The following is an 18,198-nucleotide window of genomic DNA, read 5'->3' on the forward strand; positions in this document are numbered from 1 at the left end:
TTTCAATGATAAATATATAATGATCTTCTTTTTAGCCTAATATTTTTTATTTTTATTTTTATTTAAAAATGTACGTATATTTTTCATAAATGTGTTAAATTAAAATAAATTAAAAGTAATAATGGAATTCAAATAATAATTTTTTTTATTATTATTAAAATATGAGAAGATCTGATTATAAGTTCTTCTAATTGTGCACATTGTATTCAAAATTGGTTGTCGTTTCTTTAATTTATTTTTTTCAAATATTTATTTTTTGTACATAATGCTGCAAAAAAATTTTATATGAAACATGAATGTATATAGAATATATCATTTAATAATTTAATTGTATTTAAATGATAATTTTCCTGATTAATCTTGAGAATTTTTTCAAGATCATTGGATAATATAACAATTTTCTTTTTTAATATTTGTACAATTTTTGAATAGTTCAAGACAAAAAGATCACAGAAAATAAGATCAAATAAGTCGCCATTACATATTGAGAATAAAAAATTTCCAAATAAATGAAGACCATCATTTTGATTTTCAAAAGCAAAAAATTATACAGCATTATGTAATATTCTCATATTACAGAGATATAAATATTCTCATATTACAAAAAATATTCTAAAACATGTCTCTTTCATTCAAATTTTTTACCATGTTCTGTATCTTTTTAATCTCTGAATTATTGTATATTAAATTTTTCAATAATTTTTTTTTTATGTTTGTATCTATCCTTGTAAAAAAAAAAAAAAAAACTTGATTTTGCAATGTATGAGTGCACAAAGTTCAATTGAGCGTGACACATACCGTGATGAAACGTGTTAAGGATCGGTTTTCACACTTCATTGATATCATATACATCGTTTATTGGCCATAAAATTTTTAAAAATTCAATAAAGGTATTCGATTATACATTATTACCGTCCCAGAAAGGAATCTCTAAAATTATACGATTAAAAATATATAATGGATATTACACTCCATTAAAATTTATTTAAAATTATATTATTTTTTTTTTATGAATTAAAATTTATATTATATATATATATACATAATAATTGATTAAGGAAAATATTCAAATCGTAATTTTAATTTATAAGAATTTATATTTTAAAATATTTTGAATAATTTCTTTTTAATATAAAATTTACTTCATGTTCAATTAAAATAAAAAATAATTTTTAATTATTAAAAATTTTTAGTTTCTTTGTTAATCTTTTGATTGTACATTTTTAAATTCCTCTCTCACTTTTATAAATATTTTTTTTTTTTTTTTTTTTTTTTTTTTTTTACGAGCAAAGTATAATAGTAAAAGTAATCCAAGCATGTCTAATTTGCTAACCAACAGAACGAATTGATCAGGTGGTACAACGTTAGGGTGGTATAACAAAGGGATTTTAAAATAGCTTTCAACGACCTACATTCATAGGTTGTTGTATATTCGCTTAAAGAGCTTTTGTTATATGATAAATAAAAAAATATTTATTTATCGTTTCATTTTAATAAAGAAAAAAAAAATCGAGAAACGAAAACGTAAAGAAGATATTAAGTGATAAATAATCGTTTAATTTACGTGGTCCAATGACCAAGTGACTTTTGGCTTCCATCAATTTAGCGACGATTACGAAAATTGAATTAAAATTTTTAGATAAAATTTGAGGTAAATAATTGAATTGCTTTTAACGTAATCAAATTACGAAAATAAAATATATTATTAAATAGACTTAAATGATTGGATTACTTTGATTAATAATAATTAATCAAAGTAATAAATAAAAATTAATTAATAACTTTTCACTGGTACTTTTATTGGTTATGGGTCATTTTCGATTCATTTTTATCCTTGTAAAATGTCCATATTTTGAAAATTAAACAATGTAAAAATATTTTAAAAGATTTATTTGTTTTGTTTTATCAATATACGAGTAATTTTTGATCCAATATTCTATGAATATTCAAAAAATATTCTTATTTTTGGAAATTAAAATTCTACTAAAATCGCTTTAAATTATCCAAAATATTCTAAATATTATTTCAAATTTAAAATATTCTCCTGGATATATAGAATAATATTTTAAACGGAACAATAGAATTTAATCGATCATTTCCAGTTCGCATTCTGGAAAAGACCCACGTGTTTCATTCAGCTTCTTCGCGGGTAGCGTGATACATTTCGAACAATGACACAGTATTCAGTAATTTAATTCAACATCCATTGTCCCCGTAATCAACTAAGAACGTTGAGAGAAGAGAAAGAGAATCAACCTCTCTGTCAATTATTGAAAAATATGACAAACCTGATCGTCGCAATTGTTATCATTCAGAATAATGACGTTGTATCGGTATGGATAAATTATAAATAATGTATGTGCTCGGTGGAAAAAGTGAACAGAGTAGTTTGAAATTACAAATACGACGAATTTATTTTACTTACTTAATTCGAATTCGATGTAATAAATGGATGAAATTTAATTGAAAGAATTAAACGATATGTCGAGATACGATTTTATAAATATAAGAGGATTAACTAATGTAAAAAAATGCTCTAAATAAATTATTTATATTAATTATATTGATTGAGCCCTTTAATATTATGATGATAATTAATCAAATTAATTAATAATAATATTTTGTAAAAATATACGGAATTAATATTGTAATAGTTCGTGTCACATGGCGCTAGTTGTATGTTCTAAGTAGATACTGTACCTTTTAACACTATGACTTTCACTAATTAACAAACTATATTTTTATCGTGTTTCTAGAAACATATAAGTAAGTTAAATATTTAAGTGAAAAAGGAGAGAATATAAATGTTTTAGAAATAATAATAATAATGAAAATAAAAATAATAAATAATAATATTAGATTCAATATTGTAATGATAGTATTAATATAAAAGTATTCAATTATAAATATAGAAATTTTTAAATATTTGATATTAATTATCGATACCAATTCTTTTCCATTTTTTAATATTGATCGATTGATATTTTTTTCTTTTTGAAAATCTCACAAGTCAGGTTTTTCAGCAGAATATTTATCACGAATAAATTAAATTATTTATTTACAATTCAAGTATGTATGATAAGTGATTTATATATGTATGTATATGTAATCTTAATTTACTGATATATAAATTTGATATCGATACTTATGAGAATATCAAATAAATATTATGGTTTATGATTTCGTATCAAATTTAAATTCATCAATATGTTTGAATAAACATCAAAGAGGTATTCTTTCTTCAATTTCTTTTGATATTAAAGAAATCATTTGTAGTATTAATCGTTTATGTAGAATTTTTGTGTAAATAAACATATTTATCTATTTCGATTATTTTTATATTTCAATATTCACAATATAATTTAATATTTTTCCTACGAATAAAATTTTTAAAGAATGTAAATAAAAAAAGTTTACGAACAAATTGTTAATGATAAATTTCAAAAAACAAAAAGTCAATTCGAATTTTCCATTATTATGTTTTACATACTTCATATTCTTGCTAGATTACTGATTTTTATGCAAATTTAAATTTTTATAAACACAATTATCAAATTTGTTTTACTCTTATGTTGCATGTGGATATTTTATGTACATTTTTGTACATTTAAATTTTCCATAGGTGCATAAATTTCCACAATGTACTTATTAATACAAAATAAAATTATATTTTACAAGAGAAGTAGCATAAGCGAATTTAAATTTGATTCTATTGGATTATTCGAAAACATAATACTACATTAAATTTACTGTTCTGTTTTCATTAATTTAAATATATTACAACTATTTGTCAACCAAAATTTCTATTCGTCGCATTACAATTTTACAAAAATATTATGCGATCTCATATTAAGTACTTATTCGATTCTTGATCCTGACTATAATTATAATTAAACAATCTGTACAACATTTTCATTATTTTAAATAACTTACGATCTCTTTAACAATAAAATAAAAACTAAAATAACAAATCGTCGAATAAATCCTCTCCACCGAAATTAATATTAATTCCCTATTTATTCTCTGCACAGTCTGGCGCGAAGATCAACATCTCCGACGGTTCGTGCCCGGAACGAATAGTGACGGTGACCGGGCCGACGAACTCGATCTTCAAAGCGTTCACCCTGATCTGCAAAAAGTTCGAGGAATGGTGTTCCCAGTTCCACGACATCCAGGGGAGCGGTGGCGTGCCCAGGCCGCCCATCACCCTCAGGCTGATCGTGCCCGCGTCCCAGTGCGGCTCCCTGATCGGCAAGGGTGGTTCCAAGATCAAGGAGATCCGCGAGGTGACCGGCGCCTCGATCCAGGTCGCCTCCGACATGCTGCCTAACTCGACGGAGCGTGCGGTCACCATATCGGGCACCAGCGAGGCCATCACGCAGTGCATATATCACATCTGCTGTGTTATGCTAGAGGTGCGTAAATAGGTGTTCCCGGGTTCACGAGTTCTCGAGCCGGTCAGGGTCGTTGCTTCAACTTCATTATTTGAATTGTTGTTTGAATTCTCGAAACGAGGAAACGGAGTGTCTCCAGTGATTTATTGAGCGTTGTCTTGAAAGTTTTTCTCGTTACTTGTCTGCGAGATTTTTTTGTTAGGTTAGGTTAGGTTAGGTTAGGTAGTGGACAAATTTGTTTTATATAATACCGTTAATTCGTTTCGTGTTGTCAAATTTTATTAAATATTAAAAATAAGAGAAAATAGGATGGAAATATATAGTGTTGTGTAAGGATTGTTATTATGTTCTTTTTTTGTTAACTATTGGAAAATGTTAATTATCAGAAAAGTTAAGTTTGGAAGTCTTCTTCGATTAATATAAGAGCATATTTATCTCTTTTTCTGTATTTGCAGTATTTTTGAAAAAAATGAGGGTAATTTTTAATTTTTTAAAAGGAATATCATATATATATATTTTTTATATATATTGTATGAAAGCATTGCTAAAATGATTTCATTTATTATGATTTTTCAAAATCCTAAAAAATCAAAAATGAATATTTTGTAAATATGTTTATGAGTATTTCTTTTTGACTAATGACTTATTTTTATTATCATTCATTATCATGATATTTATTTTTTAACATCTGAATATTTATTTTTGTATTTACATTTATATATTTGCATTTTCTTTTATTAAAGAGCTATGCATTGCTTGAAAAAATGATTAAACTTGATAAGATAATACTAAAATATTTTGTAAAACTAGGAAAACTAGGAATTCTTATTATTTATATTATTCATAGTGTTTACTTCTAGTTTTCCTAAACTAGAACTTCTAGTTTAGGAAAACTAGAAGTAAACACTATGAATAATATAAATAATAATAAAAAATAAATTATATCGATTTCGGTGAAATAAAAAAAAATATTAGTAAACATATATGATATTCCTTATAGATTTTAAAAAATCACTATTTATCGTATGGATGAAATGATCTTATCATATGCTTTTGTATGACATATAAAAATATACAATATTCTATTTAAAAAATTAATAGTCATCTTTATTTCTTGAAAAATATTGCAAATTAAAAAAAATAAATACATTATTATGTTAATTGAATGAGACTATAAAACTTTTTACTTTTTCATTTGTTTTTTTTATATTTATTTTTATTTATATTTATATTTTATATTTATTATTTATAAAAAAAAAAGCTAATTAATAATAGCATTTTAACATATGATTTCAGAATGCACTCTCTAGTTTATTTTCTATTGATATTAAAAAATTTAATTCAATAAAAAAAAATTGAAATCATAATTTACAAAAAAAAAAAAAAATACAAAAAAAGAAGTGGAACTTTTAAGACAGTTTAATAAATACACTTGATATGATAAATATGTTAATAATATAAACAAGAATGTATAGAGTTTCTAACAAGAAATTAAATAAATTTAAGTAAATTAGATTGTAATTTAAATTGAAAAAACATAAACAGCTTTCTCTAAGCTAAAACAGGAAATGGTGAGGTAACTAAGATGGAAAGATTATCCTTTCTTGACCCTAATTGGTAGAAATTCGTGAACTCTATTATAGTTTATACGCTTAGCGATGTCACCCTGCTGAACTGTATAGATTGTTATTGAGGCAAGTTAACTTGATGTTATCCTTATAAATAAGAATATAATATAAATATATTAATTTATATTGAATATAAATTCTACTATTTCAATTTTATATAATTATATTATGATAAAAGATATATTATAATTTAATAAAAATTAAATATATAATTGAGGAATTTTATGAAAAATAAATTTAGTATATTGTATCTAAAATTTTAACAGAATGAATAAAATAATAATTACAATAAAAAAAATTCTATGTATGAGACATATAATATTCATTAATAATTTATCAAGAAAAAATTTCATAAAACTCGTCAGTAATAGATGTAGATTTAAAATGTTGATCACAGAAATAACAAGTTAACTTGACTTTCTCTTTTATCGAATTAAAATAGATTCTACGAGTTTTCATATTTAATTCTTATGACATAAAAATTAATATTCGATAAAATATCATAAAAAGATAGCACTATAAAATTAATAAAAATTTAATAATATTTAAGTAATACTATTTCATTTTTAGATATATAAATATGCAATTTTTTGTTAGATAAAATAATTATTCAGCAAATATCATAAATATTACATTTACATCATATGCAAAAACTCGTAGTCTCGTACGTTAATATAACAAAAAATTATATTACATAACTAAATCTCCTTATGAGAATTTTTATTAATTTTAAAATTTCAAAATATTTATTTATTTCATTTTTCTAGGTAGATTTAAGTTATTGATAAGTCATATTTATTGTTGATATTGTTTGAAGATCATAAACAAAAAAGCTTCTTTTTTTTTTTTCAAAAAGATAGTCTTATAGTATATTCTATCTTCAAATATTATGAACAATATGTGAAAATTTCGAAGATCATATTAAAACAATATATAATATTTGGATAAGAAATTTTATACTTGTCAATGTTATATTTTAAATATATAATATAATAATTTTTAACACATGATATCATAAAATGAAATTAACTATTCAAATATTATATCCTTTTATAAACATTTAATTGACGGGAATTACAATAATATTATGTATAAGAAATATTATTATTATTATAAATTAAAAAATCACAATGAAAATATAATGTTCACAATCATAATGAATGTATATGAGAAAATATGTCGTGCATACTTCTCTTCAACTCGCATCTGAAACAATATTTAAATTATCTATAGATATACTCTGCTCCAAATATTTTCCCATCAGTTAAATATCAACCAAATGTAGGATGATTCATGAATTCTTGTCTGGTTTACGCTCAAAATTCATACTACAACAATCTTTGAATAATATTAAAATTCTATACAGAATTAAATGACTCATAAAGTATAACATGTTAAAACTTTACCATAATAAATACGTAACGTAATTAATCAAACACAATCAGGCAAGTACTTATTCAATCATCGAGCAGGGTGACGTTTCCATATAGATCATAATTAGACAGCGGATATTTATGCTAAATTTTTTTTATTTTCTTAAATTATTAGAGATGTGCAAAATAATCCTATGATTAAAATTCAAATTTTAGGAAAATTTGAACAAAATTTCGATTTTAAAAACTGACTCGAGATACAAGGACGAATGGCAATTTCATTTCGGATCGATTCGGAAATATTCGGATATGATCGGTATCCGATTATTCTCGAACTGACCCGAAGTTTCACGAATCGAATACGAAATCCCAAGCAAGTATAAACGTATCGTAATAATACTGTTCGAATTTTCCTAATTTATTTGAATTTCATAATCTCGCATTATCGCACACCTCTAGTAAATAAATTTTGTTCTTTTATACAGAAAATTGGTCTGGAAATTGGTGACATAACAAAAAGAAAGCAAAAATTCTAAATGCAAAAATAAATCTAAAATAACATTTTCGACAAATCAAATTTGAAAATTCATGTTATGTTATATATTATATATTATATTGTTTATTTTGTTATTATGCTTCTATATTTTCTTTATTTTATCTTCACTTTAAATATTATTACATTCTAACAAAAATTATCCCTATATTCTAACAAAAATTCATTTATATTTGAAAAATTTTCAAATTTTATTTTCTCGATATTTTTCAAGTGAGAAAAAAAAACTTTATTCGCAATTTACTTTTGCACCTAGAATCATCTTTTCTCCAATTATATCACCAATTACACCAGATACGTGTCCTGTATATTTTACGCTCCCCTCCCCCACGCTCAAATTTCGCCAAACACGCGTAAACATCCGCTACGTTCTACGTTCAACCGGCTCCACCCCCGAGAAACAACAACAACAGACTCGGGAGGAATCCCTCGCGTGGATCCCTCCTCAGCCTTTCAGCCTTTTCAGTAATGGGCCCGGATCGGTGTATTCGCACTCGTGCGTGTCTTGTTTTCTGTTTCAGTCCCCTCCCAAAGGTGCCACGATCCCTTATCGCCCCAAACCCCAAGTTGGTGGGCCAGTGATCCTGGCTGGTGGGCAAGCCTACACCATCCAGGGTAATTACGCGGTGCCCGCCCACTCGGACGTAAGTACAGTATTGCCATTGCCCGCGCCCGCTGCCGGGCCCACCCCGCCCTCGCTGAACACCCAAACTTTGACGACTTCGCCCTTCGCGGCCCACCCCTCATCCTCGGCCTTCGCCGCTTCTCACGGGCATCCGCTCCTATCCACGGCCCACCTTACAACACCCCATCATCCCCTCCACCCGAGCCCCTTACACGCCAGCGTGGCAGGCCTCGCCGACCCCCTGCTGAAGAGTGGACACTTGCAGGCAGCCCTCCCGCCCGCACACCTCGTGGCAGACGCCGTAAGTCTTTTGTTTTTCGTGATCCACCCCTCCTCCCGTTACCCTCAACAACAGAACCACCACCACCACCACCACCACCACCACCCACCCCCACCCCCAAGCCAAGAGATACTACCACCAGACCCTTCTGAAAAAAAAAAGATAAAGATAAAGATAAATACCGGTACACACACGTATTCGTTCGAATTGATTGATTTTTATAATGCGCATACACGTACACACGTATATATATATTTTATTACACGTATTATACACGTTGTACGGAGCAGCGCGAGCGGACCCGTTATTTCAATTATATACGTTTGTATATACATCCTTTTTATAACCTGTATATCCCCGATGCTCCCTAATCGGTCTCTTCAATATCGATAGATATTTGCATAGATATTTGAAGATTTTTTTTTTAAATCGCTCTTTTTTTATATGTATTTATATATATATATATATCGTCTATGTTTCTGAGTATTATTATTATCTTGGACCCGTTTTCGGATTAAATGCGCGACAACCGTTGACCGCGGTAATTGGTGGAAATGTTTCGTGAAGCATTGGACGCGACAGAGGGAGCTGGCGCGTTTTTGGACGGCGGTGAGAGTGGATAGGATGATTGAAGGAAATTTTCTAGGTTAAAATTTTTCAGCATTTTTCGATTTGTGGATGAAAACTGAAATTTTCATACTAAGAAATATAATTCTCGATTTATTAATAAGCACTTGGTGCACACGAGCACACGATTTTCTAATTAAGTAAGGGAATTAATTGAATTTAATATATTATTTTGATAAGTAAAAATTACTAGATAGGATATTTTAATTTGGAAAGGTAAAATAATTTTTGTTCAATTTTTTGATAGCGGATTTTTAATAAAAAATGTATTATTTTTCTTATTTTTTTTTTTATTTCTAAAAATAATTATAAAATTAGATTAAATCTTAATTCCATCATATGAAATACTATGGAAAATTTCTAAACATTTTTTAAATATGATCATTATGAGAAAAGTTGCTTTTGAGTTTCTTAAATTTTGATATTTTTTTTTATTTAGATATTTATAAATAATTTTGTCATAATTTTTTTCGAAAGAAAAAATTCAAAATTTTTCGACTTATAAATTTAAGTTCTTTTTCCAGTTTTAGGTTTTATATTAAAAACAAAATGAAATATCATATTTATTTAAGGAACTTTTTATTATCTTATCATAATTTAAAATAGAAAAAAAAATTACGAATTATCTAGATATTTCTTACAATTTAAACATTAAAAGTTCTTAAACCATTAAATACAATTCATAAAAGGAAAGAAACAATGATATTTCAGTGATATTAATATAAGATTTCTTTTAATAATTCGAGAATAATTATTTTTAAACGATTAAAGTTGCAATTTAAGGAAACAGTCATTAACATTAATGATTCATTCTTTCAATACAATCGAATATTGCATTAAAAAAAAATAAATTTATATCATCGATAAAGTTAAAATTACGTTCATTTTTGATTTTATTTAATATCGATTTCATATAAAATTTATTTTAGAATTTCAACAATCTTATCAAAAAAATAATATATAACTTAAAATAAGAAATTTAAAACTTTCAAAAAAAAAAAAAACAAATTATACACAAATAAAATTTCAATATTCTTCTACCAAAGTTTATTTTCTTAACAAAGAAGGAATTCTTATCAGATCGTATTTCTTATTATCGCACTGTTTGATCAAGATCAAAAAGAATCTTAATTATAATAAATGTTCAAATTCTTTCTTTATCTTTTTTAAATTTAATTTTCTAAAGAATTCTTATCATATATATTACATACATCGTTTATTATTATTATATTACCATATCATACCAGATCATCAACAGATATTTTTTTTTTTTTAACAATTTTTAAAATGAATCAAGTTTTATATTATTATAACGACAAAGACTTAAATTACGTTTAACGATCTCGAAATTTTTTTAAACGAATGAAAAAATTCTTATTATATCACATTAATTTCTTATCTTTATTCTATTATTAACAAAAAAATTAATGATTTTAAAATTATTTAAACAAAAAAAAAATTCTTATTTCGTTTCTTACTATTATAAAAAAAAAAAACTATACTAGATTAAACTTAACTATTTTGAGATTTTTTTTTTTTTTTGTTTAAATACGAGCCAGCTCTACGGTTCAATGTGCGTGCAATGCTTCATGGACGACGGAGAAACAGCCAACTCGGAAACAGTCAATAGTACGCGGTTCGCTCGGTTACCATCCAACCATTCGATATCCAATTTTCACCAAATGCCGTAGAATGTTTGCCCACGTGTACCGGAATGCTCCACTGTTGTATAGGCCACCTGGTCCCCATCCTGGAAAAGCCCACAAGTCCACATACTCCGATCCACATGCATCGCCACCCTGAAACACACCTTGGCTTTCTGCTCGACTCTCTCTCTCTCTCTCTCCCCCCCGCCCCCCTGTGTGCAGCTTCGAATCAATTTTCCTTCCAAAATGAAATTCAAGCTTGTCTTCTTCTCTTTATCGAACTCCAGAACAGAAGGAAAGATTAAAATATTTCGTTTGAAAGAAGAAAGTGTAGCAAGAATTTGTGGAATGGGGAGAAAAGGAGAAAATGTTGTTACAATTATAGTAATTGAGAATGGGAATAAGAAAGATAAATGAGATGCATGAATTGTTTTTGAATTTTTTCAGTTAGTTGGATCGTTAATTTTAAGGAAACGAAGTTCATAAATAATTTTTATAATAGTTTGTAATCTTGTTCATCTTGTTCGTAATATTTTTCTTTGCATTTTACGAATTATTTTTACAAATTAATAAATATAATTTGTTGTAGAACGAGTGATACAGAATGATGATTCTGATAAAAATACGATCGAAAGTGAAAAATAATATTTTATCGTTTGAGATGAAATTTTTCAAGAGAATCAAACTTGAAAACTTATCAAATATAAGTTCTTGAGTAAATAAGGATGGCACATCCGCGCAGGGAATGGTTCTACGAGCAAAAATAAATCGAAAATATAGAATAAATTCGTTTTATTAAAATAAACATAAATTTTATTTAGTATACTTTGTATCAAAATTTTTCCTCTTTCGCGACGAATTTCTAATCGATATTATACATTATTCCTATAATAAAAAAGACAAATTCAAATATGGGAATTTTTTTTAAATTTCTGACAAAAATATTTCGTTATTTCTTTATTTGAAATTGAAATTCAATTTATTAGTTATAATGATTCGTATTATTATTAAAAAATTATTTAGAGATACTACTTTAAAGGATCTAGAGATCGAAACTAATACAAAAATTAATTTTAAAAATGTCGTGTTCGAGCCTTATTTATTAAGTTGTGAGCAATTAAAAGTTCGCATCAGAGAAGGAAAGAAAGATCGCTCCATCTTCGTCGCACTAGCTTTATTTTCGTTCCACATTATCTAATGCAAACTTAAATTATTTACAACTTAAATAAATAAGTCTCTGAGACTGACATTTTTATGTCTGTTTTGACTTTTACAATCGATTCTTCGATATTATCACGGATACATTTATATTTATTTATTTATTTTATTTTTATTTTTTGTTACAAGTTATTGGATCGATTGTTTTTCGATATATTAATTAATGTTTTTTAATAGAAACATAAATTTTCTTTATTTGGTAAATATAATTTCTTGCGCGATAAACAATAAATTAAACAATGGCGAAATTTAATATCGCGAAACTATTCAGACATAATGGTTTACTCGCCATAATGAGTTATTGTATTCAGTTGATTTTATTGCTAGTGTACAATGTTATGTTATGGACGTGTATATACATGTAAAATCGTAGAAATAAAATCGTATATAACTTGTTCATTGTTCTAATATTTTTTGCGACGTCCATTTATTTTTTCGCCATGCTATTTATCATATCGTTTATTGCATAAAAGATTATGTGCATTAAATAAAATGAAATTTATTATTTCTATTGACAAATGTTTCGATATATTAAAACACAATTAAATATATAATGTAAAAGGTATCCAAATATTGATACAAATCATTGTAAATTTTTTTCTATTATCAAAAATTAAAAAACAATCAAAGAATTTTGAAAAAATTGAAATCAAAAAATAAAATTACTCGATTCCAATAATTCTTGAAAATAGTTTCAATAATTTCAAACTTGTTTTAAAAATTTCTAAATTTGTATTTTTTTATAATTTATCATCAAACTTTTTATCGAAGTTGAATTGAAAAATAAGATTAGATCTTGTAGTCACTCTTTTAGAAAAATGATAGAAATTAAAAAAATAAATAATATTTCTTTGTTCTGGAATAGATGAAAGAATGTCGAACATGATTGAAAAATGTTGATAAAAAACTCGAAGCTGCACCTCACGCCACTGTGTTTTCTCCCAATCGCGTGACTTCACGAGAAACCGTCTCTCTAATTTCCACTTCTCTTGTCTATCAAAATCTTTTATTTCAAAAATTTTTTTTATCGATCGATTTATCGAAAATCTATCTACAGATATAAGTGTGTGAATCCATTTGAGAATATATTCTCACGAATCACTTTCGAGAATATTTTTTTTATTCCACGTATATCGTGTTAACAACTTTCACTCTCAACGCAGTGTCTAACTAACTGAATAATAAGTATAGATAACTCTTTGGAGCAATTCTTGAAAATTTTTAAGCACGGATATATTTAAGTATAAAACTCTTAAGGATACTTATTTACGATAGTAATTTTTCATATGTTGCATTGAGAGTGATTGTCATTGAATTCTCAATGCATATACGTTCACTAAAATATTCACAAGAGTTTTATTCTCACTGAGTATTCTTAGGATGCAAATGCATTTGAAACTCTCTCAAGAGTGGATAATTGTGTTGAGAATGAAAATCATTTATTGGACAGTTATTAACAATATATGTATTCATTTGAGAAAAATATTTGCGAAAGCAATTCTAGAGAATTTTATTTTTAAATGTATTCACGTTTTTTTCACACATTAATACAAGTATCGTCGATGGAATACTGATAAATAATACAAGATGAATATTTTCTTGAAACATCTCTTTTATATATTAGAAGCTAAAACAAATGCAAAACAAAAGTTGGTATAAAAAGAAAACATTGATTAAGACTTTATTTATTAAGTGATGAGCAATTCAAGTTTGTTAGATGAAGTAATATGGCAACAGAATGAGACTTTATCTAACATAAAATTAAATTGCTTATAAATAAATAAGCTCAACAAATAACTCAATAAGACAAATACCAATTACCTTAAAAACTCTTACTGAATTTGCAAAGTTACTCATAAAATTGATTATAAATCTACATTGATAATAAAAAATTGGCAACTAAATGAATAAAAAGGGACATATATTCAACAGTAAACACCACAATACATATTACACTTTCACTTTTCTATATATACTATTTTTACTCTTTACTCGCCAATTTTCATTATAAATAATATAAATGTACTGCTTAATTTCACAAATAATAACTGCATATATCAGTATCCATCGTACAATATATGGACTATACTTGTATTGTAGAAAACGCGTTGCCCTCAAATAAATATTCTATACTTGAAGAATCGGCGATAAAAAATTTAAGAGATCGTTGCTCGTCGAAGTATCGCGCCGGTTATGTGCTTTTGCTTTCTATGTGATCCGCACGTGTCTGTTACGTGTATCGGCCGTTCTATGGATTATTTATTTTCTTATTCTTCGTTCGTTTCATTTGTTTTCTCCGTTCCGTTTTTTTCTCTCTCTCTGTCTCTCTCTCTCTCTCTTGACAAATATCTCTCACCGATGCTTCTCTTACTACGTTTATTCTCTTATTACGTCCTATTCCATGGTCTCGGTGTGTGTCTCTCTCTCTCACTCTCTTGACTCTTTCTCTCTCTTTCTCTCTCTCTCCCCCCTTTTTTTTCTTGTGCTTGCGATTGATAGTGGGTTGATGTCGCCTTTGTTAAACCGCTTGCCGTCCTTCACGGTTGCACAGAGAGAATTTTATTTTTCTCGTTGCATGCCGACATGAGGTGATAATACACGTCCGTACGGTGCGCGCGATAAATAATCATTATATATTCAACGATTATATACTCGCGTATATTGTAGGTGAAAAAAAATTACGAAATTCACTTGTTGCTGTTTCGATTGATATTTTGATATCGAATTTATTTTTTTTTCTTTTTTTCTTTTGTATAGTGAAAAATATAGAATTATGTTTTTTATTATTGATCGATGATGCGTTTGAGGACCACACAATTTTGATTACTTTTGGTGGAAAATTTGAAATCATTTTTTTTCTTCTCATGTTTTCTAATTTTCAAAAAAAAAAAATTTTAAGGAAATGAAATTTCTATCTTCTATTTTTTAAATTCTTAGAATTTAATTCTAATGGAATTTTAGATTTTTAATTGGTAATTTATATTCTTGATATACTTGTTCATGCATTGTTAATCTTTCAATTATTATTAGTGAAAAATTTTATTAAATTATCAAGAAGTGTTATATATTATTTTATTAAATTATCAAGAAGTAATTATAAGTTTTTTTTTTAAATATATAGAAAATTTAAAGTAGGCAAAATGAATCTAAGTACATAAAATATTTAGAGCAAAATATTTATTCAAATTTTATTTCTTTATTTGAATTTATAAAAATATGAATTTGCATAGACATCCATATCATTAGTATGAGTCAGGTTGTTCGTAAATAAATTAAACTTTGAAATTTTATAATGGGAGAAAATTTTTTTTATTTATTAAAATATTAAATTAAATTTTTTTTTTGCAATTGCAATTAAATCTTTACAAAAATTTGTTTCTAAAATAGTTAAAAATTTAAATTTTTCGAATTTAATTTTTATTAAATTAAAACTTAATTTAACTAATGAAAGATCTTAAAAATATTCATCAAAATTGTACGTTTTTCATATTCATCAAAATTTTAATTTCCTATTCAATTTTTGATAGTATAGAAAAATATCTAGATAGAAAAAAATTATTTTTCTGTGAAAAACTGTAAAAAATATTTTTTTCTGTCAAATTCTATGAAAAAAAAATAAACAAGTAAAAAGAAAAATATAAAAAAGCTATTTGTAATCAGATATATTGCAAATATTTCCTGAAACAGAAAATGTGAAAAATACGATTTATTACAACTTTTTAAATTTATATTTTTATTAATATCAAGAGATTTTTTATTATATTTATTTTCTATTTGACACATTTAAATTTTACAAAAAAGTATATTCATATCAATTAATTCATTCGTAACTTCTCATTCGAAAAGTTATTCAATGAAAATATTTCTTTAACTTTAGATAAGAATATTTTTCATGATATAAAATTTCGCAAAAACATTATTAATTAATTCACTTATACTATATATGTAATAATTAAAAATTTTCAATTAATAAAATGACACGATAATTATATCATATATTTCGAAAGAAAATACATTAAAAAAAACTATTAAAAAAAATTTAAATATGAAAGATACACAAATTAAAGCAGCTGTACAAAGAAAAAAAAAATAAAGTAGATAAAAGCAATATATTTAACTTATCGTATACTTTCACAAAATGTCATTCCATAACATTTAAAGGTAAATCAATCTATTTCTGACGAACAAACGAAAACAACCTGTCTCTCGACTATCATAAATTTTATCTGTAGAACAAGGTGTGGTCTCAAACTCATGATCGGTATGATAATTTTCACAGTTGAACTGTTTTCCCCTTTGTGCCATAGCAAAATCGCCATTACCGCGAGTATTATGCAAATCGTCGTCACGGAGCGTCAAGTGGTCGATCGAAACCAGTTTATCGAGCTTGAAGTTTAACGACTCTACTTCAACCGTTTGACCAGTTTCAAAGCTTCGAGCTCTAACTATTCGAATCGAGCTTAAATCATTCGATAAATATCAAAACTTGATCTTCCTTACGAGAATCGCTCATTATTTTAAACGAAATTATTTATTTATTTCAAAACCGAAAGCAATAAGAATCAAGAATGAAAGTAATAATAAGAATAAAATAATTTCAAAAATTACTTATCGCGCGTTCCGTCGACACAGATCGTGAATACAGTATTTATTCGTTACATGCTCGAAAATCATCCCCACCACTAGAAAGAAATCTAAATGTACTTAAATCCAATAAAGTAATTTCACGCTATATGTCGTAAATTTCTTTAAATGCTTGAACTTTTTTAATCCCTCTTTGTTATTCATTAGATATCATTTTTTTACGATTGAAATTATCGCAAAAAATTATGAATCTAAAGGATGGTATATAAAATAATTCTCCTAGAGGCGAGAAGCGAAACTAAAAGAAAAGAGAAAGCCATCTATGGCTATCTTTACGTGCCAAGTTGGTGGTGCGCCCTGTAGGCATGTTTAATCATTAACAGTGACATGCTTTGTTAAAGTTTAGCGTGGTTTTATCACCGTTCGTTCGCCGTTAATATCATTGAAATTCTAGTGTTTTGTTTCGTCTTCAGTTTCAATCTACAAAATTATATATAACCATCCTTTAGTTCCATCGATCGAAAAATAAATCAAGGTTAGAATTTCGTATCTTCAATAGTTATTCTTACGAATTTGTAACGAATATATACTGTATACTGTTTCACGAGATTATTCAACGACGATCAGTCCACACAAATGAAAATCACCAGTTACACCGAAAAAAGGACGAAATTACTTTCTGTTCTTTCGAATGGGATTCATCACCGTGTTGTTTCGTTTTCTCTTTATTTGCCTATGATTTCGATGTGTTTACGTATGATAATCAGTATGATCGAGCTATATATTCCTGGTTCGAGTCAAATACGATCATTGTGGGAACGCTTACACCCACGTGGAAAAGGACCTGAATGAAACGCGTTTAAGATTAAACGTGGTTAAGATTAATTATTCAAAATACACGTGTTTCACGAGGTTTCTTTTCAATTGATCGAGCCTGCTTTAGCATGAACGCTTACTCACGGGTCGCACGAGATGGATTCTTCGTCATGGCCTGTCGTTGGATTCGGTCAAACACGGATAGGCAGCGATTGTGGATGTAACACGATATTTTTAAAATGTCTGTCGATTAGTTTCTAGCTGATTAATAAGACCTCCAATTCGGCCGGTCGATCGGCAAACGCCATGAATCGTCATCTTGATGAAAGTGAGAATTTATAGGTTATGTTATGACAGAAAAGTAAATGCACTGGAAAATTGTGATTCTGAATAATGAATAATAATTATTTAAATCGTTTCTTTTTCTTAATATAATGAATCAAATAACTGGGAT

General features: G+C 26.8%; 1 protein-coding gene across 7 annotated transcripts in view; it reads left to right on the forward strand.

Moving 5' to 3' along the window:
- The window catches only part of LOC408372 (poly(rC)-binding protein 3), a 319,750-nt gene that overhangs the window by 270,804 nt on the left and 30,748 nt on the right, over nucleotides 1-18,198 (forward strand). For 5 of the 7 annotated variants that reach the window (XM_026444321.1, XM_006559233.3, XM_006559231.3 and 2 more), the window contains 2 exons: nucleotides 4,032-4,415; nucleotides 8,470-8,874. In XM_026444321.1, coding sequence (XP_026300106.1) covers nucleotides 4,032-4,415; nucleotides 8,470-8,874 — 789 coding nt within the window. The remainder of the gene's footprint in view (nucleotides 1-4,031; nucleotides 4,416-8,469; nucleotides 8,875-18,198) is intronic. The other 2 variants (XM_006559232.3, XM_006559234.3) reach the window with 1 other exon arrangement.

Source organism: Apis mellifera, linkage group LG12, assembly GCF_003254395.2.
Source record: "Apis mellifera strain DH4 linkage group LG12, Amel_HAv3.1, whole genome shotgun sequence".
In the NCBI taxonomy this organism is placed as follows: domain Eukaryota; kingdom Metazoa; phylum Arthropoda; class Insecta; order Hymenoptera; family Apidae; genus Apis; species Apis mellifera.